The sequence below is a fragment of the Podospora bellae-mahoneyi genome, chromosome 7 (genome assembly GCF_035222275.1).
Source record: "Podospora bellae-mahoneyi strain CBS 112042 chromosome 7, whole genome shotgun sequence".
NCBI lineage: Eukaryota > Fungi > Ascomycota > Sordariomycetes > Sordariales > Podosporaceae > Podospora > Podospora bellae-mahoneyi.
The window spans coordinates 3,484,996-3,507,926 of record NC_085886.1 but is presented as its reverse complement, the minus strand read 5'-3'; the positions used below and the strand labels follow the sequence as shown (position 1 = coordinate 3,507,926).

At 45.9% G+C, this 22,931-nt stretch overlaps 9 protein-coding genes across 9 annotated transcripts; 3 read left to right on the top strand and 6 right to left on the bottom strand.

Annotated features, from left to right (window-relative positions):
- Nucleotides 1-5,769: 5,769 nt before the first annotated feature.
- QC761_0112320 (uncharacterized protein) lies at nucleotides 5,770-6,859 on the bottom strand (the record flags this gene model as incomplete). Its single annotated transcript, XM_062873234.1, is given in 3 exon segments — nucleotides 5,770-6,509; nucleotides 6,581-6,769; nucleotides 6,778-6,859. Coding segments are annotated over 3 exon segments (1,011 nt in total).
- Nucleotides 6,860-7,073: 214 nt separating this feature from the next.
- Nucleotides 7,074-7,454, bottom strand: QC761_0112310 (uncharacterized protein; the record flags this gene model as incomplete). The annotated part of the gene is made up of 2 exons (XM_062873233.1): nucleotides 7,074-7,271; nucleotides 7,329-7,454. 2 exons carry the CDS (start codon nucleotides 7,452-7,454, stop codon nucleotides 7,074-7,076), a joined length of 324 nt encoding a protein of 107 aa, XP_062728804.1.
- A 4,336-nt stretch (nucleotides 7,455-11,790) lies between these two features.
- QC761_701480 (uncharacterized protein) lies at nucleotides 11,791-13,285 on the bottom strand. Its single transcript, XM_062881736.1, has 2 exons — nucleotides 12,870-13,285; nucleotides 11,791-12,816 (listed from the first exon to the last, which is right to left on the bottom strand). The coding sequence occupies exons 1-2, from the start codon at nucleotides 12,882-12,884 to the stop codon at nucleotides 11,812-11,814; spliced, it is 1,020 nt and encodes a 339-aa protein (XP_062728803.1). The 5' UTR covers nucleotides 12,885-13,285; the 3' UTR covers nucleotides 11,791-11,811.
- Nucleotides 13,162-15,759, top strand: QC761_701490 (uncharacterized protein). The gene is made up of 2 exons (XM_062881737.1): nucleotides 13,162-14,283; nucleotides 14,368-15,759. Exons 1-2 carry the CDS (start codon nucleotides 13,486-13,488, stop codon nucleotides 14,569-14,571), a joined length of 1,002 nt encoding a protein of 333 aa, XP_062728801.1. The 5' UTR covers nucleotides 13,162-13,485; the 3' UTR covers nucleotides 14,572-15,759.
- On the bottom strand, nucleotides 14,926-15,696 carry QC761_701500 (uncharacterized protein; the record flags this gene model as incomplete). The annotated part of the gene is made up of 1 exon (XM_062881738.1): nucleotides 14,926-15,696. The coding sequence occupies one exon, from the start codon at nucleotides 15,694-15,696 to the stop codon at nucleotides 14,926-14,928; it is 771 nt and encodes a 256-aa protein (XP_062728802.1).
- An 861-nt stretch (nucleotides 15,760-16,620) lies between the features above and the next one.
- On the bottom strand, nucleotides 16,621-17,472 carry QC761_701510 (uncharacterized protein; the record flags this gene model as incomplete). Its single annotated transcript, XM_062881739.1, has 2 exons — nucleotides 16,987-17,472; nucleotides 16,621-16,922 (listed from the first exon to the last, which is right to left on the bottom strand). Exons 1-2 carry the CDS (start codon nucleotides 17,372-17,374, stop codon nucleotides 16,621-16,623), a joined length of 690 nt encoding a protein of 229 aa, XP_062728800.1. The 5' UTR covers nucleotides 17,375-17,472.
- Nucleotides 17,473-17,584: 112 nt separating this feature from the next.
- Nucleotides 17,585-19,009, top strand: GPI12 (N-acetylglucosaminyl-phosphatidylinositol de-N-acetylase). Its single transcript, XM_062881740.1, has 2 exons — nucleotides 17,585-18,174; nucleotides 18,238-19,009. The coding sequence occupies exons 1-2, from the start codon at nucleotides 17,952-17,954 to the stop codon at nucleotides 18,879-18,881; spliced, it is 867 nt and encodes a 288-aa protein (XP_062728799.1). The 5' UTR covers nucleotides 17,585-17,951; the 3' UTR covers nucleotides 18,882-19,009.
- Nucleotides 19,010-19,069: 60 nt separating this feature from the next.
- Nucleotides 19,070-20,322, top strand: LSM3 (U4/U6-U5 snRNP complex subunit lsm3). The gene is made up of 4 exons (XM_062881741.1): nucleotides 19,070-19,495; nucleotides 19,577-19,666; nucleotides 19,758-19,794; nucleotides 19,855-20,322. Exons 1-4 carry the CDS (start codon nucleotides 19,373-19,375, stop codon nucleotides 19,896-19,898), a joined length of 294 nt encoding a protein of 97 aa, XP_062728798.1. The 5' UTR covers nucleotides 19,070-19,372; the 3' UTR covers nucleotides 19,899-20,322.
- A 2-nt stretch (nucleotides 20,323-20,324) lies between these two features.
- Nucleotides 20,325-22,762, bottom strand: QC761_701540 (uncharacterized protein). Its single transcript, XM_062881742.1, has 2 exons — nucleotides 20,898-22,762; nucleotides 20,325-20,830 (listed from the first exon to the last, which is right to left on the bottom strand). The coding sequence occupies exons 1-2, from the start codon at nucleotides 22,492-22,494 to the stop codon at nucleotides 20,484-20,486; spliced, it is 1,944 nt and encodes a 647-aa protein (XP_062728797.1). The 5' UTR covers nucleotides 22,495-22,762; the 3' UTR covers nucleotides 20,325-20,483.
- Between the last annotated feature and the right edge of the window lie 169 nt (nucleotides 22,763-22,931).

Sequence of the window (22,931 nt, the reverse complement as noted above, 5' to 3'; positions counted from 1 at the left end):
AATAAAGTACCGTAAATTTTTATAATTTATATAGATTTATATTTTATATTTAATATTATTAAAATATAGTATTTACTTTTCGAACGTTTCGATAATAGTAAATAACTTTTTATTATAAATTAAATAGTTTTAATATATTCCTTTAAGCTTTTTCGAAAAAAAAGCTATTAAGTATAACTTACTATTATTATTTCGTTATTTTAATTATTTACCAATAGTATAGTTTAATATATTTACTTTAATTTTAAATAATCGATTAAAGTTTAATAATTTAAATACCAGGTCCTTTAAAATAACCTTTTTTAATTCCTAAAAAGCTTACTCTTTTTTTTACCCCTACCGGAACTCTATATCCTTTTTAATTAAATAATTAAAAAGTCGCATAATATTTATATACTTTTAAATAAATATCCTATAAAAATTCGTAAATCTTAAAAATTCCCTAACGTATATTTATAATTATAGCGTAAGTTAATCTTTAATTACTATAATTTTCTTAAATTTTATACGAACTTTACTTAACGATATTAAATATTTTAAATATATTATTTTTTATACGTAAAATTCGTTTTTATTTTTATTAATTAAAAGTCCGGCTTTATATAATATATTAAATATCTTTTATACGTACCGTTTATACTTTTCTAAAGTACGTAAATAAATAAAAACGTTATCGAGATAGTATATTATTATTTTATTAAAGTATTTCCGTATTATATAATTAACGAAAGATTAGAACGTTATAGGTATATTAATTAATTTAAATAATATTATAAAATATTCGAAATAACTATAAAGCGTACGGAACGTTATTTTTTATTTATTTCCTTTTTTAATTCATATATAGGTATACCTAATAAATATATTTAAGTATATAAAGTATCGTACCCTTACTAATTAACTTTATAATTTAAATATTAATAATAGTAAGTAATTATTTTTTATTATTTTATTATTTAATTACCGGTAATTTATATATAGTTATAAGCTTTTATCTTTCTTCGGTATTAAGAAAATAAAGTATTTTATTAGTAATATAAACTTTTTAATATAATTTCCTTTTAAATTTTTATTTAAATATTTTTATAATTTTTTACTTTATTTATTATTAATATAATATACTTTAAATAATTATAGTTTAGTTCCCTCTTTTAATTTAATTTTATAGTTTTACGGCCCTTACTTTAAAAGCCCCTTTAAATATTTAGCTATAAAGGCTAAGTATCCTCGATTCTTTACCGATATTATTTTTTTTTATTTTTTTTTACATTATTATAATAAATATATTTATTAATCTTTAATATCTTTATTAATATCGTTAACTTTATTTTTTCAATTTTACTATTTATATCGATAAAGTATATTATTACTTTTTAAGTTCTTTATAGTAATACCGTAAAGGATACTTATTTTATACTTTACTTTATATATACTCTTAATCTCCTATCGTTAATTAAATACTTTTAAAGTTTTTTTAATTATAAATAATTACTATTTTTTTAATCGATATTTAAATTATAATTTTTATATTATAATTACTTTAAAATTATATTTTTCGAAGGTCCTATATTTATAATATCGAATATAATTAAAGTTATTTTTCTTTCGACTATAATATCTAAGGGTAGTATCTCCCTATAAACCTTTTATATATAAAATAATCTTTATATAACGATCTATTTTTTTTTATAGTATTCGGGCTTAATATATAAATTATAGCGAAATTAGATTCGTTTCCGCATTACTATTTATTAATATTACTACCTGGAGGTCCCTTTATCGTATAATAACCTAAAGGTATTTATTTTTTTTATTTTTTTCTATATAATAGCGATTTTACTAATAAGTTTTAGGTCGTTATCCTATACTTTTATTTTATATTAATACTTTTGAAAATACCGTTTATAGTCCGTTAGAAATTAACGGTTCCCGCGAAGGGCCGCAAATTATTTTTTAAATAATTATATTATTTAAAAGTATTTTCTTACTCCGGATTAATTAATAATATAAAATTTTTTAATTATACTTACTTAATTTCTTTTTATTTTCCGTTTTTTATTTCTTTAATACTTTCTCGTATCCTCGCCCGATAATAATTTTTTTATTTAATTTTACGCGTTTTATTTTAATAAATATCGCTTAATTTTTTCCCGTAAATATATAGCGTAGTTTAGGCTTAAGCATTATTTTAATATTACTTTTTTTTAAAAAGCGTACGTTATTATTTATATTTTAACCTTCTATATACTCAACGTAATATTTTATATACTTTAGTACGATCTATATAATTTAAAGGCTATCCTTTAGTTTAACCGGGTCCTAAACCTTTTATTAAAGATAATCGTTTAAATCCTTTTATTAAACTTTTTTTTATTTAATTATAGTTTTTTTAATTAATTATAATTTACTTTCTTTATTTACCTTACGTATCGGCTAATAACCGTATAATACTTTACTTTAATAATATTTTATATATTTATATATAATATATTAAAACTAAAGTACTTTTTAATATTCCGGATATTTAAAATAAAGTTATATCGTATTTCCCTTATAAAATATATATTATATAGATATTTATATATTTTTTAATTACTTTACGATTCTAATATTAGTAACTTTCTTACTTTTTTAATATTTTTCCTAACTTTTATATATAAGCTTTATAGGCTATAATATATTTAATAAAATAGTAAATTTATATTTACTATACTATTTTTCTAATATCGTTTATTTAATAAATTTTTATATAAAACTATTACCCTTAACGATTTTTATAGTAATTTTTATAATAATCTATATTAATTAATCTTATAATATTTATATTTAAAGATTTCTTTCCTTATACTTTACCTTTAGCCTTTTTATTATTTTTCGTAATTTTTAAAACTTTATTTTTTTTTATTCGGTATACTAATTAAAGTTTTCCTTTAATCCTATTACTTTACTTTATTAATACCCGATAATTACTATTTTTATAATCCTTAGTCCTTTCGATATAATAATAATTACAATTTCTTTTTTACCCGAATCGTTTAAATATTTAATAATTTTTCTTAAAATATTTTATTTTACTGTATTTAAAATACTTAAAGTTATTCTTACCCTAGCCCCGGCCTTATAGCCTCTACTACTATATAGTATCGATCTTTATAGGTCCTACGTACGTAGTCTCTAAAATATAAGTACCGTACGGTTGTCTTTTCCTTTTATCGTTAAGTCGATAGGGTCTTTATACGTATATACCTTTATATTCTTTACGGTATTAATATTACCGATCGTTAATACGGATTATTATTACGATATATTCGTTAATTATTTCCGGTTATTTCTCTCGATGTAACTTATTTTTAACCTTTTTTTTAAGTTTATTATAGAATAATTATATTAACTTTTTATTATTAATTTTATTATAAAGTATATTCGTTTTAAATACCGTAGCGTAATCGGTAATAAATTTAATTTACTTTAAATTAATTAGTCGTTTTTAAATATATTTACCTTTATTCTATTTTCTAAATACCTCTTTAATTTTTTCCTCGAACTTTTTATATAATTTAAAGTATTTCTTCGTAATTTCCTTCCGCTCGTCGTTTTTATTATCGAAATAATCTTTTAAAATTAACTCGAACTAAGTAAGTATTTTATTCTTAAACCTAAACGTAGTATATATTACTTTAGACGGCTTGTCCGGGAAGCGGAAAGGGTAATACCGAAAATATATTTTAAATTAAATTAAAAATCCCTTTAACTTTCCTTTAGTTTCTTTATAGCGATCCGGAGCCTCGAACTTAGCGCGATCTTTTTTTTTTACGTATAGCGCTAAGTTTTTAATAAAGGATAGTATTTTCTTACGTAAGGGAGTTATATAAAATCCGCGACTTATCTTTAAACTCCTAGATATACGTAAGAAGCTAATCGACGGTAAGTTAGGTATTAATATTCTCGGCTATAGCGTCTAAATACCTTTAATTTATTTATAATAAAGTTAAAGTAAGTATATAACGTATAACGAACCTCTATTTAGAACCTTTAAAAGGGATACCGGTTAAAAGCTACTTTTAAATAATCCTAGTTCGGTATAGCTAAACAGTATACGATAAGATATCTTAATATAAATATAAAATACTATAAATATAAGTTTAAATTATATATTACGGAACTATCTATTTATACTAGCCAGTTCCTCCGTATATATAGACCTTATGCTAAGCTATATTTACTTCTTGCTTAGTGCCCTTGGCACACTGATCACGACTGCTTAGTTTGCTCAGTGCCCTGATCAGACTGAGCACTCTGCTTAGTCTGCTCAGTGCCCTTGGCACACTGATCAGTCATCCCTTACTGTGATTGGCTATTCTCGTACGTTCTTCCGATTGGCCCCTATTCCCGTGGCCCCACAACCCGTCCTGTACCAGGGTTGTGACAATTAATTATATAAATAAGCTCGAGTTTCTTTATACTTTCTGTAAAGTCTCTTTTTATAATAGATAAAAATATATAGAGTAACTTTATAAATACTAGCTTTATATTATATAATTTAAAAAAATTACTTTTTAAATTAAATATAAAGTTTTATATATTAATACCCTTATTTTTAAAGCCGGATATAATATTCCTTTAAATATTTTAAATATTAGAAAATCCTTAAAAAACTAACTTATATTTAACGTTTATTAAGATTTATATTATTGATTATGAAAATAGCTTTCCGACTTTAATATTAAGTATTATAAATTAATTTACTAAAGGTACGATAGCTATAATATACTAAATAGCCCTCTTACTAGTAAAGGTTTCTTCGCTCTATAAAACTAATGAAGCACTAAATAAGCGCCAGAGAGCTAAAAAACATATATACGGCTCGGAGGATTACTTAATATATAAGATACACAGGATCTACTGGACCAGAAAACCGTGGGTGGGGAGGCAGTGGAAGAAATACAACTGGATAGCGGTAGTACAGGGAGGGCTCGTATAAAGGTTCAGTGCTGTGGTATGTGCGGCAAGTCTGGCCATAATGCGCGAACTTGCTAGGAGGCTTTAGAATTGTCTAATTCAGCTATTTCGGATGCAATTATAGTTGCTTCTTAGTATTGTTGTGTAGTAACTGAGAATAATGACATAAAGGTTGTGAAAAAGTGGTCGCTCGCTTATAATATACGTTAATCATTCCAGCTCGTGTGAGTCTAGGCTCTCCAAGAACGCCAAGTCCACATTGATGAAGCTCTTCCACAGGTCAACTTCGCGCAGCCACGGTTGGTTTGCATGGCATAAGTGACAGCAGTGCACCATTTGAGCAAGTCCTTCTCATCGCCTCCCATGACCAAAATCAGATCGCCCCGGCGCAAGGTCTTAACATCCAGTTCAGAATGGCCTTGACTGAATTTGTCTTTGGCGCTGTACTTCGTTTCGGCCCATAAACGGCCTCTGGATTTGTCCACCGGCGTCTTGGAAACCGGGTCCGAGACCCATCATTTGCTCACGAAGGAACCCGAGCCGCAACATCGTTGTGTTGTGTACACTCCATTCGCTCATGGGCATGTCCTTTGGAATAAACTTACACTCCCAAGCTCGCCTCACGGGATCTAAAAATGAAACGGCCTGCCGCATGGGCAGCAGCATCATGAGAGGGTAGAAATGGGGAGCTGACCAGAGGCGAAGTAGGGCAAACCGTGGTGTCTTCGTCTTGCAAATCGCTGCAAACCTTCTTGCGGCCGGCAACAGCTCTGGCCAGTCTCGATATTCGATGAAAGATGGGGGCATGCCTTAGACAAACTCGTCCGTGTTGCTGTACGTGATGAAGAGATCGAGCTTGTCTGGCCGGTGCTGCTCCGTGTTTGCTGTCGCGAATCCGGGACCACATCTTGGCGAGACTCGACGCACGCGGGTCCAATCATGCCGGCTCGGTAAACTGTTCATTGAGCCATGTGAGCAAGACGGCCGCAGGCCGGGCTCAAGAAACAAGGTGGAAAACTTACGCTTTGCGATGATGGGCCGGATGGCCATGTTCCACTCATATGGGAATTTGTCAATGTACAGGTCATCTCCTGTATAGACTTTATTTTCCCACCCATCCCAGAACTTCCTTGGCCGATAAGCACAACTGGTTCTTGTACGCGCGTCTGGTCTCACTTGACGACGAGCTTCCGGATCGAGGATCTTGCTGTTCCTGAAAGCCTGTCCCTCCCTGGATCCAAGGTGTTCTTGTACAATGGACGTTACCTCTACGTTTGGGAAAAACAAGCGCATGGTCATAAATGCCTGTACGATGTCCTGTAGAATGTAGCGGTGAGGCCAAGGACTGGCGGGATCTCGTACGTAGACATCGTAGTAGATCTTCAAATTGAGCCAGTTGAGGATCTCCATGCAGAGCCATGTCAATTCTTCATGGCGACGAGGATGAGGTGATGGGTATTTCTGCAGACCAGTTATGAGCTTCATCGACTCTTTGTATCGATCTTGTACCCCGGGTTCGAGGTCACCGATATGGAACGTATCCTTGAAGACTAAGGTAGGGAGAGCCAGAGTTAGCAAATGTAATGGTGCCGTGAAGAGCTGTAGACGATGGCGTGCATACTATAGGATCTATCTCGCTCCATGGTCTCCTGTGCACAGACCGTTTCCTCGAGTTCTGCCATGCTGATTTTGAGTTTGATTGAAGCAAACTCCAGGGACGTAAGCAGCTTGGCACGGGGAGATGTGAGAGGTGTCTCGGTAATGATATCGTGCTGTTGCTGCCAGATGGGCGGGGCCTCAAAGGGGAACTCTTCGGACCCAGAGCATACGGCGTGTTGCCTTTCTTCTCCACCAACTTCCTCCGGCTGATGCCGAGAATCTCTTCCAAAGCATCGGGCATTTCGCCCGTCAGCTGATTGGCTTTGTGGTTCAGCATGCTCAAGGGCACATGAGTGGACTCCAATTGCTGGACCGGGTTTGATATTTCAACAGACGGTATGTTCTGCACACCTTCCAGCTGTTCTTCCTCAAGACGATTGTATCTTCCGCAGCGTCAGTATCGTTGTAGTACTCGTACGGGGAGCCCCCAGGTGGAACGTCCTGGCATGTCCCGATCATCTTTCCAGGTTGGTCCGAACATAAAACTGCGCATCAGGTCCGGCAAGCTCATCGTACAAACTCTTGACATTTTCTCCAGGCTGAATCTGACGAACGCGCATGGTGTCTGGCTCGCGAGTAAGGGTCTCCATGACGGGCTTCATGTGTTTGTACTTGTCACGGTTACCCCTGATACGATGGGCCTTGCTCAAGCACTGTGCAGACGGTTAGCATCGGGGAAGTCGGCTGTGTCGAGGGGCCTGGGAACTCACCTCCTTGATGTACTTATACATCTTGCCAAGGCTGTTTCCTGGGGCGAAGTCCCAGATATAAATCTCGTAGTATTCGTAAAAGCTGAACTTCCACTGGCACTGCATCCCAGTAAGCTCAAAGGACATGGCATCTACCTCAAGCTCGAGGTCCCATCCATCGTTCCTATGACGGTCATAGCCCTCGCCAGGCCTAACGCCCACTCCCGACCTCGATCGGACGATCCAGCGGTTGTAGTCTTCAGGCACGACGCCAATGCGACCAGTCCTGCCATCTCGAACAAAATAAAATGCTCGCTAGGACGCATGAGGGCGTACTGAATGAATCGCCGACTGACGGGATCGTTGCGTTTCATGTGAGCACATATTGAAGTTGCGCGCCTCCACAACAAGACTTTGCTTTCGAAGTACTTTCCGACGGGTGGTACCAAGCTGGCTGGTTGTATGTCGTCTCCTGCTGTGCTGTCAGGTCCATGAGAATGGCACGAATCCCTACGATGTGAGTTTAGGTGGTTAGCAGGGAAACACTGCCACAAGGCCAGACAGTTGAGCTCAAAGAACTCATCTCAGTTGTGGCAAAGTGAAATGGCCTTTGGAAACTCGCAGTCCTTGGCCATGATGGAGAAGTGTAACCAGCCATTTCGAGCCATGCTGTGCTGACTGGCGTGGTTCCAAATGCTTCAGCCCCAAAGCTGTACCTTCATTTACTTGTCTTTGGGTTTTTCGTCCTCGGCAATGTCTTCAAAGAGTCTGTCCGAGCCCCGAAGGACTCTGCGGGAAATGCTGCTGAGGGCTTCGCGATACAGGTCTTCGAGAGCCCCGTAGCGATAATGATGGCGAATATATTCTGCCACTGAGCCGTACTTGTCGTCCTCACCATCCTCGTCATCTTCGTCTTTGTCTGGCTCATCCCCCCGCACAAAATCGGCACCGGCATCTCGAAGGGCTTGCAGACTAGGCTGTTCCACCTGGATGCAGAGATCTAAGAGATCAGAGTCGGAGATGGAAGGATCGGCGAGGAATTCCTCCAAATTGGCTTTGACTGCAGCTGGGAGAAGCGCAGAGCGTGACATGACCTGGCGACAAAACAGAAGCTCCTTAATCTCGGTGATGTCGGCAATGAGTTTGGCAATATCCTCGTCTTTGACAGGAGCTGTTCTTTTGGCCAGCTCGGCCGGGTTTTGCGCGGTGCCCATGAGCATTGGTCCATTGATATGGCTGTAGTCTTTTTCAACGCCCTCCTTGAGCCGCTTTCTCACGTCCTCTTCGCTCTCTATCTTGCTCTTGTCTGGCTGTGGCTGGGATTTTCCTGTCGCGACCGAACTGCCAGCTTCCTGCTTCTGTGCTGCTGCTGCCGTCTTTGACGACTTTTTCTTAGCCCGCTTCCTAGCCTTCTTCTTTCGGCTGCTGTCATCTCACCCTTCTTCTCAATCGCGGCTTCCGCACCGCCGTCCACACCGGGAGCTCCCGCAGGAGTGGGATGAACGCATACTTCCTCCTCTTTGTTCTCCACGATAGGGGGCTCAATCCACAGGAAATGGCGTATGAGATCCAAGTACTGTCCTTGGGTGTTCTCCACTACATTCTCGATAGGATCCCACGAAGAGTCTTCACTATCCTCGGATGCAGAGGCAGCCATGCGTTCGGTAAAAATCTCTTCCAAATACGCAGCCTGGCTCCGTTCCTCTTCCTTGGCCCTGGCAGCAGCAAGGCGGGCCTCCAACTCGCACTTGTGGCGTTGAAACAGGGCGTGCTCCTGTTTGAACCTCTTCTTCTGCTCCTTCTCCTGGTTCTTGTCTTGGTCATCCTGAGCATCCCGAACCCAATTGTACCACTTTTCCTTTTCGTACAAAAGCTCAGCGGTGCGCTTTTCGAGGTTCTCCATTGCCTTTTGGATCGAGTAGCGAGTGTTGAGGAGCTTGTCTAGAAAAGCCTTGTGGCCGTAGTCCATGTCCTGGAGTAAAAATGTTTGTGGTGCAGTTCTCGGGCCCTGATGGCTTTCCCCACCAGGACGAACTGGTTAAACAACTATTCATAGACCTGGGTCAGTTCTTCCAGAGACTGGATGCCTTCAAACGACATGGTGTTGAGAGAGGCCTTGGTATCCCTTAAAAACGAGGATTTCTTTTCCGCAAGCGTCATGAATTCATTGGTATGTCTCTTGGTAACCCACATATAAGCCATAGCATTGCTTTGCGTGGAGTTTGCAAAAGAGGTTGCCGTTGGAAGTCTCAATGGCTGGCACCGTGCATGGCTTGTCGTCCGAGGTTCGGATTGCTTTACACAGCGGCTCTTCCACTTGCTCAACAGCCATGATGACGAGACAAAATGGTGAAATATATGGTGTTGGTGTTGGCCAAGGTAAAAGAGAGGTTCAGTCAATAGCTGTTTCGCCTTCAAGCAACGCTCTTCTGTTCACCACGTTTTAGGGGGCTGTCCCCACGGCAATTCGATGTGGGGTCCCGTCACTGCGCGCACAGATCCACTGAGTGCGAAAAGGGCTCAGGGGTAACGTGTAAATCTTCCCTGTTTCCAGACCAGACCCAACCACGCATTGACAACAGGCAGAACAGGCAGCAAACAGCAATACTGATGATATCTTCTCTCTCAGCGTGCTTCTTCTGAGAACAACTCGGACACCATCTCCAAGAACGGAAGAGCAACAGACAAGCAAGAATGGCGGCTCCATGCCGATATCTTGCTGGACGTGGACCTGGTCGCATTGCCCCTCTCGGTCGATCTGAAGCTGGTCAGCTCATTATTGTCAGACCCCCAAACCCCCGCTACATCTGTTCAGAATGGAGTGCTCAGAATAGGGCTTATCAGTCTACCAGACGAGCTTCTGGTGGTGATCCTCGAGTTGGCAACTCACGAACTGCGCCACCATGGTCGGTTTGGTGGTGACCATCTAAACCGTGCTGATAAATACCGAGATGCCGTGGCCCTGTTGGCAGTGTATCGCCGTTTTAGGCGTATTATAACGCCGTTCTTTTATCGAACCCTCAGCATCAGCTTTGGGTGAAACAGCGTCTGGTCTCAGGACTACATCAGGAAGCCCAGGGCAATCAAGCACTTAGTTTCCAGCCTTTGCAACAATTCAACACTGGGCCAATACTGCCGAAAACTGCAGTTGGTAGTTCAGGAAAATGATGGGGTCTTTTCGACTAGGTTCAATCTCGACAACGCCATGGCTCTGGTAAACTCATGCCCGAACACGACGCAACTCCATTTCACTGTGTCGAATCGGCATTCAGACGAGTTTTGGGCTATCCTCCGCAGAGTTGCGATGGCGATGCCAGCCCTCGCGTCGTTGTATCTTAGCATGGAGGATGCGCTCCGCCTTGTGCCGGTCTGCCAGATGATCCACGACATGCCCAGTCTCAAAGTCCTCGAACTGTACAGTGTTGCGCCGCCATACCCACAGTTCCCCTTAAGCGTATTCAAGGCAAGACCTCGTCTTCGTATTCTTTTTGTCCTGTAGAGATACAAATCAGGCTGACCAGACCCACATCCAGAGCCACCGGAGCTCCTCGGCCATCACTTCCATTACGCTCAGCTGCTTTGAAGACAGCCCTGACAACCTACAGCGCTTTCTACTTGTTTTCAGGGAGCTCGAGCACTTTTCATTCCCGCACTGGTTTCCACAATACCGGGCTTCGCAGGTATCGAGCCTTTGACTTGACTGTTATGCACGTCCTGCTCTCCCATCACAAAGAAACGCTTCGCTCAATCAAGATATCCTACTTAACAGGCGCGCTTGGTAGCTTTGACGTGACTGACTTTCCCCTGCTGGAGGACCTCACTCTCTCACGCTGGAACACTTATGGTGCATTGGGTGGGCGCAGACCCGTGGAGTAGGGACAACATGGTGGGCTCTGTTATCTACTTGAAGCTGCTAGCCCTGCGTTTGCGAAAGTTTCTGTTGGCAATGGGCTGGGGTTGACCAGCAATGCTCAGAAGGCATCTCCAGCTTTGACCAAGCCGATGAGGATTGGTTGCGAGGGCTTGCTCTTGCCGCGATTGCTCGTAAGATACCACTGCAAAGCATAAAAGTCGACTTTAACCCCGACGTGGGATTCTTCAGCCCTGGATCCAACAACACTAAGCCTGAAGTCTATCCATACGACAGGATAGATCGTGTCGCCGCTGAGGTTCGCCCGGCAGGCATCACCATCGATTATCCCACGCCCTCCATTTCCAAGCTCCAAGCAACGGTTTGAATCAGTGCCACCGCCGAGGCAAATCTCGTCACCCACGCCTTCCATCTGGACAGATGATGGTGTCAGTCGGGAGAGACGCAGAGGTGTGCCTCAACAAGACACATCACCCAGTATTTCTTCCGCAGGTGGAATATGTCAAGCTTCGACAACGAGGATGGCTTGAATATGGCTACACATATTTCATAGTTCATTATACCACCATCGCTTCCCGGGAATATATTGCAGTTATACCTTGAAATATAGACGCCTCTCTCACCAGTTATAAGTTATAGTCCAGGCCAATCCCAAACAGTTCGCTCCGCATTTCTCTTGGTGACCTCCACTTCATCCCCAACCCTCAGCTCGAAACTCGCACCCTGGCCGTCTTGCATTACAGCAGGGAAAGCATATCGGCCAAAAACAGGCGACCACTTGGACCCAGTATCCACTCGTCTGTCTTTCATCAACTTCTTCAAAACACTACCCAGCTCTCCCACAGCGGGCTTGCCAGTTTCATAATCAACATTTAAACTCACGCATCGCACGCAGTTCCCGGTGAGGAGCAGCTTGTGCTTGTTGTTGAAGGTCAATTCAGCCCACAAGTCCTCCGCCCAGGCTTCTTCACCCTGCCCATCGACCACGATGTTGGGACGAAACTTATACATGGGCATGGGTTCATCAGCAGGCAGCCGAGCGCTGACATCATGTAGGGACGACTCGGATGTCACAAGTAAAGGTGCGACATCAGTGAAGGTAATCCATGGCTTCCCCTCCTGACCCCTTCCGGTGACATAGGACGTTAGGGATGATAGCCAACCGCCCTTGCCATTCTGAGTGGTTTGTTGATGCTGCTTAGGAGGGAGGGTATCACCCAGTACAGCCCTCTTCCCATCACCAATGTAGACCAGTCTGATAGGAAAGCCAAACCGGGCAGAGAACCAGTCTTCATAGGGTGATCCCATCGAGTAGGCTGATGATGGTGCGCTTCCATGAAGATTGACGTTTATTCTGGCGAGGGTGGCAGTGTCGATGGTGAGTGGGATCACGAGCGGCTGCTCATCTTGGTCTTGATTTTCTGGCTCGTGATATCGAACCGAAATGTTACCACCCGAGAACTCTTGTTCAAAAAGAGCGCATTGTGGATGGGAATCGACCTGCATTTTCTTGAGCTCCCCATCAGGTTCAGAAACCTGGAAGAGCATGAAAGTCCGGTCATGGGCAATGCCTTGGGGCCCGATTCGGGCTGATTTGAGTTTGATGCCGCGAAGGGCCTTTATGGGATAGACATAAAGCTGTGTACAAGTCGTTAGAGAAAGGATCTGATCATTTAGATGGTGATTCCTACTGTTGTAATTTTCATGGTCACTGTGTGATAGATGAACTGAATGACAATAGGCAAGGTTAGATAGATAGGTTGGTGAAACCCCCTGCGAAAATGGCGGTTGTGGATGCAAAGCTCGACGTTTGAAGTCGATGTAGATAAGAGAGGTAATCGAACAAGAGGTAATTGGCTGCTAGGGCTTGGCTACGTGTGTAGTAATTATAGGTATGGGTTTTCGTGGAGCAGGATGCAGTGGAGGAATGCGGAGGCCACTGAATGACTAAGACGTGGCTGGACACTTGGCATTCAGTTCATTGTTTTGCCTCCGCAATCCATGCTGTTGTTTTGTTGGGCTGATGGGAGGCAATATTAAGGGCATGGTTGACGGCATCAAGGCCCCGCGGTATTCCAGTGTGATAAACCTCCATACGAGTTTTATGTGCAGCCTAAAGTGAGGTTGTAGACTCTAGATACCCCGCTGAAACGTCATTCAGATCTCCTCATACCCCCCAAACAGGTATCAAGCTCTTATCTAACTATATTCATAGCTCGGAAGAATAGACCCAATGCTTTGCCGTTTTCACTAAACCTTATTTCCTGGTTTCCTCTCATCACACCATCACATAATTAGTGGCTCCCAATGGAGGACATCACCATCACCCTCACCACCAAACCAAGTGCATCTCTCAGGGCATCTGTCTTCTCCGCCCATTCACCAAGTACCAGTCGCAACCTCTCAGACGTCCTGGTAGTATTTCTTAATGGCCTGGTTTTGTCACGTAGGGCCTGGTCGCCGGCCATATCTCACCTTCTCTCCAGTTTCTCCGACAACAATCAGCACCCTCCAACGATATTTACCTATGATCGTTATGGCCAAGGAGACTCGGACCACGACCCAGCCGATGACCCCAATAGCATCCCCTACAGCCATGACGCTCATGACATCGTCTTCGATCTCCACCAGCTCCTAACACAATTCACCAGCTCGTCGCCTCACCTCCCAAACCTGGAGTCAGCCCGTCTGGTGTTTGTCTGCAACTCCATTGGCTGCCCCCTGGCACGCCTCTACGCCCACGCACATGCAGACCAAACACAGATATCGGCATACCTCTTCCTGGATTCGATGATAGCCAACACAGATTTCGTCTCCATCTTCCCAGATCCCGACGACGCTGGCTTCGACCCAGGCTCCTTGCCAAAAGGCGTCTCCCCGCAAGAATTGCGATACACGCGTTCACAGTTTCGCAAATTCTTCCACCCGACGGTTCCCAACCCTGAACATTTTGACCGAAGAAAACTGGCCGAGATGTTGCCCTTTTCCGACAGACCCTCACTCCCTCTTATAGGTGCGCCGGGAGATGAGAAGCCCAGCGAGAAGGCACCGCTGTTGACCGTCGTCGGGCATGATTGGGATGAGTTCGCTGAGCAGTGCGAGAAAGTGAGTAAACACTTCCTGAGCCGAGCAATCATCCGTTGTGGTTTTAACTCTCCTACTGACAACACTGTGCCTCAATTCTGCTAGGGCACCATGGCTGTCCCGAAGCAAGTTATCAACACTTTTATGAACCCAACGTGGTCACGTTATAATGATGGCCTCCTTCGTCTTGTCCACAGCCCGGGAAATTCCAATACAGTGAAGGTTGCCAGCGGATGCGGGCATTTTATACAAAAGGACGACCCGGAATTTGTGGCCAAGGAAATTAAACATCTGCTTGACAACCTCTAGGATGGTTCTAAATCAAAGCCATGAATGGAAATGCAGCACACATGTCGATATAAAGTATATTATAGTGTAGGATTAGAAATCCGTAGACGACTAGGACTATTAGTTATGCGATACAGATAAATGATTAAAGAAGAGCAATGCCAACTCCTAAAGCTTCGGTCAATCACCAGGAACAGAGGGTAAGTTCCCTTTTGTGCAGACCATGTTCCACCAACAGTATGTGATTCAGAAATTCCGAGCCCAGGACCAAACAACCGTTATAAGCATCATCATTACCGCCGCCTGCCCGTCATATCTTGATCGTCGCTCATTGAGATATCCTGGCTCATAGCGTCATCAATCGTCATTTGCCCGCTAGTAGCGGTACCAGTTGCTTGCCGGGTCACCCAAACACTCGCCAACCGTGACAGCCCTCAATCCGTTCTCCTGAATAATTTCCAACATGGCGGGAGTGAGGATTTCGGCGGTAGTTTGATGTACATCATGGCTGAGCACCAGGTATGATGACTGGCCGCCAGAGCTTACCGCCCACGAGAAAGTATCTATCGCCGCCTGGATGGTGCCTGGCGAGTTGTGAAGGTAGTCCTTGGTGTCGACGTCGAAGTTGACCACGTGATACCCCAAGCTCTCAATATCGGGGAGGCAATCGCCTCCACAGTTGGCATAAGGCGGTCTCATATAAGTTGGGACCTTGCCAATCACATTTCGAAGGGATGTCTCGAGTTGCTGCATCTGGTATCTTCGCTGCTCCCAGCTGGCGTACGTCAGGTCTTGATGAGACCAAGTGTGAGATGCAATCTGATGACCAGAGGCAACCATGCGTTTCAGGATGCTGGGCCACGTAGTCGAGGGGTCATCGATTCCGTGAGACCAGTTCTCCCCGTTGACGAAGAATGTAGCCTTGGCACCGTACGCGTCCAAGAGGTCCAGGACATGGCCGGTGTAGCTGAAGGGACCGTCATCGAACGTGAGGGCCACGGTACCGGGAACAGTGCAGTGCTCAATGATCACGCCGTTAGGTACCCTGGGCGCCAGTCTGCTGGTGTCGGCTGGTGCGGCTTGCCCACCTGAGTGGAGCAGCCCGACAGAGAGGGAGAGCAACGTGGACAGCCGCATCATCGTCATGGTGGCCAACAAGGGGAAGGGGTATTTGACGGCGTCCGTAACGATGCTCGGATAAGGCTGACGAGGAGCAAAACGGCAGAATACAAGCGTGGGTATGCGGCTGAATATAACTGTGTTGAAAGTGTCGAGTCTGAGTAATGTTTAGCGTTGGTGAGGCAGGTCGAGGGACAGCCAGACAGACGGGCCATGGCGTGGACAGAGCAGGACCGGCCAGCTTTAAACTCTTCCTCGAACCGCGATCGTCAGTGGAAGAGACTGCAAGCGCGACGGAGGCAGCAGGTTTCCTTGGCGGGCAGAAACGCCGCCGGCTGCAATCCGATGCATGGTGTTGTTGTCTTTGCCATTGTTGCTTCCGTCGAGAAGAGGGCAGGTCCTGGGTACATGGACCTTCCATCGGGCCTGGACCTCCAGTTGGGGAAATGAGGGAAATGTCTCATGGCATGTTTTTCAACTGCATGCAGTTTTGACAAAGAAGTCGCGCCGGGCTTGTTGACCGGCCAGCTCAACTACATACCGCTCAACGGCCGCATCCGAGCTAACGCTAACTAAAGTGAGACATTCCGGAAAGAGTGGTGATGCTGTTCCAGTCTCCCTGTCCGGTGCGGTGACCGACGTGGCGCTTGCACCGCAGCCGCGAGGGACGTTTTCCAAACGCCCAAGCCGCACGCACCCATCACATCCCTCCAGCCACCCGATACCAGAGTGGACAGGAGGTTGCGCGGCACCAGTCGGGCGGGGAGAGAAGCAGGAAGTGATTTTCGGGACGAGGTACCTTCGGGTGACATGCATGCGTCCATACCTACACGATTGGCCCTAGATATCCCACCACACCTTGAAGCTGCAAGAACCCCCTTCCCCCTCCTTCTCCCAAGTGCCCACCCCAAACTGGTCCCCAGCCCCACACACGAGTGCCTCTCTTGAGGTTCATTTGATGTCATAGCCGTTGAGCCACAGAAAGCCCCCGGCTCCAACAAGGCTGAGAACAGCCCAGGGGAGTTCGAGTTCGATCACGGACCACACCCAGAGACACCCGAGAGACGGCGCCTGCTTCATGACTGCCAGATACCCGAACATATTCGTGATATGAGTCATGTAGCAGCCGGCGCATATGCTGCAAACGAAAAAGACGGACTGCCTCAGGGCCGACTGATATCGCAAGGGTAGGCCAGGTACGAGCGTCGGTTTCGATGGGTGAGGGTGGAGGGTATAAACCAGTAATCCGAAGACTGGATGGTGAATTGCGTCAGCGCGGCCGATCCGGGTGGCAAGAGAAAGAAATGGCACACATACCAAGAAGAGCCTGGAAGAACCTCGTCCAGACCGTGGGCCATACCACACGGTCAGCCGAATACTGGTGCTGGACCAGCACATCGAGTGTAAAGTGCAGCATTGACAGACACGAAGCCCAGAGCATCGTCTCGAGAATGCGCTCGGCGGTCGGAGACAAGCCTTTCTCCTCGTCCTCTTCGTCGTCCTCTTCGTCATCCTCGCTGCTGCTGTTCCCATCAACAGTCCCGGACTTTCCGGTTTTCTTCCTCAGCGCATTTTGTCGCTTCTCGGCCTCGGCAAAGAGATTCCTCTCCTGGGCAATCTCCAGCAGCGTCTTCTCCTTCGGGCCCGATCGGTCAGGTTGCCTGAGTCTGACCTTGGTGACGGGGTCTTTCCGTTGTCTTGCCATTGTCGTCGAGGTCCAGGGAGAAAAAAGACGAGAAGTAAGAACGCGCGAGCGTGTTTCGCGGCGCTAATACATATTAATTAAATACAGCAATCACTTCCCAGAAGCGTGGCTGACAGCTCCACTGGAGCTCTTGTTGCGCTGCGCCGCCGTAGTGGGGCAGCTCCCTGTGCATGCATCAAACCCTTCTGGCCGGTACAAACAGAGATGAGTCTTTTCATAGCCATAGCTCTCTATTCTCCAACTTTGAGTACGGCATACCTACACAAGGCTTCTGTGGTTCCTTTTTCCGGGACAGGGCTTGGTAACGACGTAATGTGAGCTTCACTATCCGCAGGTCCATTGAACTTGATGAGGACTAGGGGAACCTTGCCAATCGCAAAAGTGGCGCCTGATGCATTTTCCACGAAAACATTGTTTCTCTCAGACCGGTTGTCCCTTGCAGTAACAGCCCAAGAAATTTGCGACCCGCCTCCTTTTTGAACCGCTTCGCTTTTCGGCCCCTGCCTGACTGTGCGCCCGATTTTCGACAAGACGAACGATTTGGGACGATATCGCCGTCGAGCTCGGGCAAATCGAGATGGAGTTGCTCACCATCTTCGCCGTGCTGGTTGTCGTGCTCCCGTCACTTTACATATACACCGCCTCTGTGGTCTCGACGCGGTTTCCAAAGTTGGAGAACAAGAGCATCTGTCTTCTGATTGCGCACCCGGACGATGAGGCCATGTTCTTTGCCCCCACAGTTCTCGCCCTTACGCGGCCTGAAATTGGCAACCATGTCAAGATTCTCTGCTTGAGTAGCGGTGCGTACTTCGCCAGAGCTCCCCGGTTCTCGCACAAGTACTGATATTCTTTTCTTGACACAGGTGATGCGGATGGCTTGGGGGAGACCCGAAAGAAAGAGCTGGCCAAATCTGGTGTGGTCCTCGGCTTGCGGTCCACCAGTGATGTTTTTGTGGTCGAGAAGCCCGAGTTCCGCGACAGCATGACCACGACCTGGGATGCGGGCAAGATCTCGGACCTCCTTATTTCTGCCTTTGCGCCTCAATTGAACAAGTCAAAGGGTGCCTCATCGCCCCCCACAGCCTCCATAGATGTGCTCATTACCTTTGACGCCGGTGGTGTGTCAAGTCATCCCAACCATATCTCGCTGTATCATGGCGCCAAAGAGTTTGTCGGTGCCCTCGTGGCGGGCAAGGCGGGATGGGCACCCCCCGTCGATCTTTATACTTTGACAACCGTCCCAATAGCCCGCAAATACTCTGCTTTTCTCGACGTCCTCCCTACCCTACTGAGCTGGGCAATTGGTACCGGCAAGAGGGATAAAAAGCACCCCGGTGGGCTCGTGTTTCTCAATGGTTTGGCTGGTCATGGTAGCTTCACAACGGCGTGGAAAGCCATGACCACGGCGCACAAGAGTCAGATGGTGTGGTTCCGTTACGGCTGGATCACTCTGAGCAGGTACATGTACATCAATGATCTCCGGCTGGAAAAGATCAAGAGAAAATAAGGCGATGGCTGCCAGTCCCTGGACTAGCCAAGGAAGCACATACAGCGTAGTTGAACTTGTAATAATATCATAATTTCTCTACTACGTGACCCGGATTTCTCAAGACTGCCACTCTCGGGCAGAATGTATGTCGAAATCCCATGAAAATGAGAACCCAACTTGGATGTCAAAAAAGCTCCTGTCAAATGCCCCACTTATAGGGCTCCCCCTGTCCACCATGGTTCACGAACCCAGCATGGCAGGCGGTGTCAGCCGGCAGATCCATCACAACGGACTCCAGCGTGCACCCACTCAACTCACTCCCATCGCTCGCTCACTCGGCAGTCACCAACCAGGCTGGGATGAGTTGCTGTCTGAACTGCTAACTGACGACGACAAACAACCACGTTCAAAACAACGATTTACAACCACCACCACAACAACAGAACGACGGCAACTTCATTCTCTTGATCCTTGCACACTAAGCTTCGGTCCAAAAACAACCCCTCAAAATGGCCGATGTTGCAGAGGAGGCGCCTCCCGTTTCGGAGCCCCTCGATCTCGTCCGCCTGCTGCTCGATGAGGTTGTGTTTGTGAAGCTGAGGGGAGACCGTGAGCTCAAGGGTCGGCTCCACGTAAGCTTGCCTTCCTTTCTCAACACTGCCAGCACTTCCAGCACCTCCTGGCCTTTTTCTGCGACTAACCTAACTATGTAGGCTTACGACAGCCATTGTAATCTCATCTTGGGGGATGTGGAGGAGACGATATACGTGGTTGAAGACGAGGAGAACGACGAAGAAGTCAAGGTCAGTGAAAAGTCCATCATAGTGGGGGGCACCTACCTGTTGGATGCCATGTCAAAAACTGCGGCTAAAATGTGCCCTTCGATGTATACAGACTATCAGCCGGAAATCCGAGATGCTTTTTGTCAGAGGTTAGTACTTTTTAGATCCATCTCATCAGGTCTGTGGACCCCGGCTAACATTTCATGCAGGTGATAGCGTTGTGCTCATCTCCCCTCAGTCACGGATTCACTGAAAGTGGCTATATCCATGCCTTCAGCGCGTCCAGCCATGAAGCACTTGACGATCAAGGCTACACTCAGTACCATTATTGCTCATGCTACCCCGACCCAGGTATCTGAACAGATGAGAATTTAGCCTTAGCCCTGGACCGCATCGCCGAACTGTTCGCTGGAGGTGTCAACGAGAACGCGCTCTTGGCTGCTTTTGGCCCATCCGAATCAAGACCTGATCACATGGGTCTGGCAATGGAATGTATGGGAAGGCCCATTACTGGTTAGCTACAACAGAGGAGTACACTCCTTCCAAAAAGAGTCGTCAAAGGGACCTTCAGAGATTGCGGCTTGGTGCGAGCCACCGTTTCGTCTGAAGATTGATGACAACTATAAAGGCAAAAGAAAAAACACACTAATATATTTTAAAAACAAATGTAAAACCAAGATGAAAAGTCACCCATCACATGGGGCCTGCCCGAACTTCCAGCGCTCCTGAAAATGCTCGATTTCGCTGCATCGTCCCCGGTATTCTATCTGTTCTCAACAAAACAATCAAGGGTGCTGATGTACAGCCCTAGTGGCGAGGGGACTTTCAAACAGACAGATCATGCGTCGGCCATCACCTCAGCTCCTTTACTCTCCTCTGTTGCTGTTTGTGGAAGGGGGGCAGTACCCTCGTCTCCCTGTTTGGCCATCAAAGGCTGAGACGGATCATACCCAACACTCTTGACGATCCCCAGACCTTTTGTTCTCCCCTCGCGGAAAAGTAACCGATCTCCCGGCGCAAGATACTCGGGCCGTTGCACAAAGCGAAACGCGACTGTAGCTCGGTCACCAGTTCGTATAAAGGGGCGATCAACGTCAATGATGGCACAAGTTTGCGAAACAGGTCCGACATGCAACATGGCCTGGTACTTGGTTTTGATCGTCGTGGCGTGTGATAGGATGAGGACTAGACTGATTTAGCACGAGAGTGCGACATCTTCCTAGGTACCGCGGGGGTGGGATATGTGGCTTACCTTCAGCAACAAACTCGCGATAGACTTTTGGGGGGGCGCCGTCCAATTTGGCGAGAACAACCATCCCTTTCCGCACATCCTTGCGTCGTATTCTACGAAGGGCAAATGAGGCGGACTGGCCGGCGGATGCCATGGGGACACCAATTCTTTTCCTCTCGATCGAACGGATAGATGTCTGGGTAAATCGACCCAGGGAGTCCGGCCCTATTTGTACATCGTCGCCTGCGTGGATGACGCCGGACTTCACGATACCACTCACTACCGTTCCGACGTGCGGCACACTGAAGGTGTCATTGACGTGGAACTCGAATGGAGCCTCGGCGTCGTAGCGGCCGTGGTGTGGCAGAATATTGAGAAAGGATCGGACCAGGTCGAGGTTCTCACCCGTCACATTGGAGACCTGGAAGATAGGGCAGATACGCTGGCTCACAAACTGGGTGGCCGTGTTGATGCACTCTTCGCGGTTTTTGATGAATATTGGTATTTTCCGGGCCCCCGGGCTCTTTAGTATCCTGGTGATCTGGTTGACCGTCTGTTCCAGAATCTGTGGCGGACAGATGTCTATCTTGGTGATGACAACCATCACGGGCACGTTCAGGGCAAGGGCAATGCCAAGATGTTCTTTGCTCATGCCGATCAGCCCATTGTTTGCTGCCACCATCAGCAGGCAGTAGTTTGGGCTGCTAGACAAGAGTCCAAAGACCGTGGTGCGAAGATAACGTTCATGACCAGCCAGATCGCTAAAAGTGATTACTTTGCCGCTGCGTTTTCCAATCTCCTCCCACGATAGCTTGCGGCCTGGCGTGTCGGACACTACAACTTCGCCCTTGGTATCGAACCCCATAATTTCCATGCCGACAGACGATGTCCGCCCTGTCTCGAGTTCGTGCTTGTGCCGGAACAGGTTGACTCGCGCCTTACCCCTTCCATCGTCAAGATCGCCTTTGACCAGCACGCCCAGCATGGAGCTTTTCCCGGCGTCAACATTTCCCACCACTGCTATCCTGGTCTCGATGACCTCCTCGACGGTGGAAGGAGCCTGTCGTACCATCACTTTGCCGCTGCAATCCTTGTCTTTGGTGGGAGCTCCATCCAGCTCCCCGCCCACGTTCTTGGTCAACAAGAGCTGACAGTCTGCCCCGAGCTTCTTTGCGGCGTCGATGACGCGTTTGTATGCCGTGTCCCATTCATCTCGTGTAAGCTTCATGCTGTCGCCATTGTCCTCCACGCCCACATCAAACACGGTCTCGCCATGGCCCTCCAGTAACCGTTTCTGTATGATCTCGGAGAGCCCCTCCAGGGCGTCCGTGCTGCTTTCCGGAGACAGTAGAAACTCTCGTAACCTCACGCGCGGCGCTGGGTCAGAAAGGTCGAGGCTGTCGAGAATGTCATCGAGCTCGTCATGGTGCTCATGGTCGGCGGCGGCCTGGGCACTCTTGGCTGTGGCAGAATGGTGGGCAGCACTGCTGGTCGCGGGTGCTCTGGAAAGCGGAAAACGTAGCGCTTGTTGCTGTTCGACATACTCGGCGAAGTCGCTGAGGGCTGCTTCTCCTTTCCGCTTCTCGTGCGGCAATTGTTTTGCAGATTTGCTGTTCATGATTATGGCGGGGTACTCTCTTGAGCTTCTAGATGAAGGCGATGCAAACGGATGGAACACCAACAAGAAAGCAAGCTCCACCGGATACCAACTCAGAAAAAAGACACCAGCTGGGTCAGTGCAATTACCAAAGACAGCTGCTGCTGGCTATTTATGCAAGAAGACACGAGGAGGGATGTAAGTCTAGAGGGAACAATGAGTCCAAGATGCTGGAATGTAGGCCTAGGTTCGCCGGTTGAGTCGAAGCTCCGTCGAGTCACCACCAATCGAACCTGAGCTAACGGCAGGTGAGTAAACGTCCATGAAGGGTTAGGTGACTTATCGATAAGCCAACTTCCCCACCCCCACCTCCCCGCAAACTGGAAGTACCTACATGACATGGTTTTGACATCATCCTGATTCTATTCCCAGGGCAACTCTAATATAGATCAATTTTG

Coding starts and splice junctions, on each gene's coding strand:
- QC761_701490 (XM_062881737.1), top strand. CDS start 13,486: ATGGAGGACATCACCATCACCCTCACCACCAAACCAAGTGCATCTCTC. Junction 14,284..14,367: donor TCGCTGAGCAGTGCGAGAAA/GTGAGTAAACAC, acceptor CAATTCTGCTAG/GGCACCATGGCTGTCCCGAA.
- GPI12 (XM_062881740.1), top strand. CDS start 17,952: ATGGAGTTGCTCACCATCTTCGCCGTGCTGGTTGTCGTGCTCCCGTCA. Junction 18,175..18,237: donor GATTCTCTGCTTGAGTAGCG/GTGCGTACTTCG, acceptor TTCTTGACACAG/GTGATGCGGATGGCTTGGGG.
- LSM3 (XM_062881741.1), top strand. CDS start 19,373: ATGGCCGATGTTGCAGAGGAGGCGCCTCCCGTTTCGGAGCCCCTCGAT. Junction 19,667..19,757: donor AGAACGACGAAGAAGTCAAG/GTCAGTGAAAAG, acceptor CGATGTATACAG/ACTATCAGCCGGAAATCCGA. Junction 19,795..19,854: donor CGAGATGCTTTTTGTCAGAG/GTTAGTACTTTT, acceptor CATTTCATGCAG/GTGATAGCGTTGTGCTCATC.
- QC761_701540 (XM_062881742.1), bottom strand. CDS start 22,494: ATGAACAGCAAATCTGCAAAACAATTGCCGCACGAGAAGCGGAAAGGA. Junction 20,831..20,897: donor TCGCGAGTTTGTTGCTGAAG/GTAAGCCACATA, acceptor AAATCAGTCTAG/TCCTCATCCTATCACACGCC.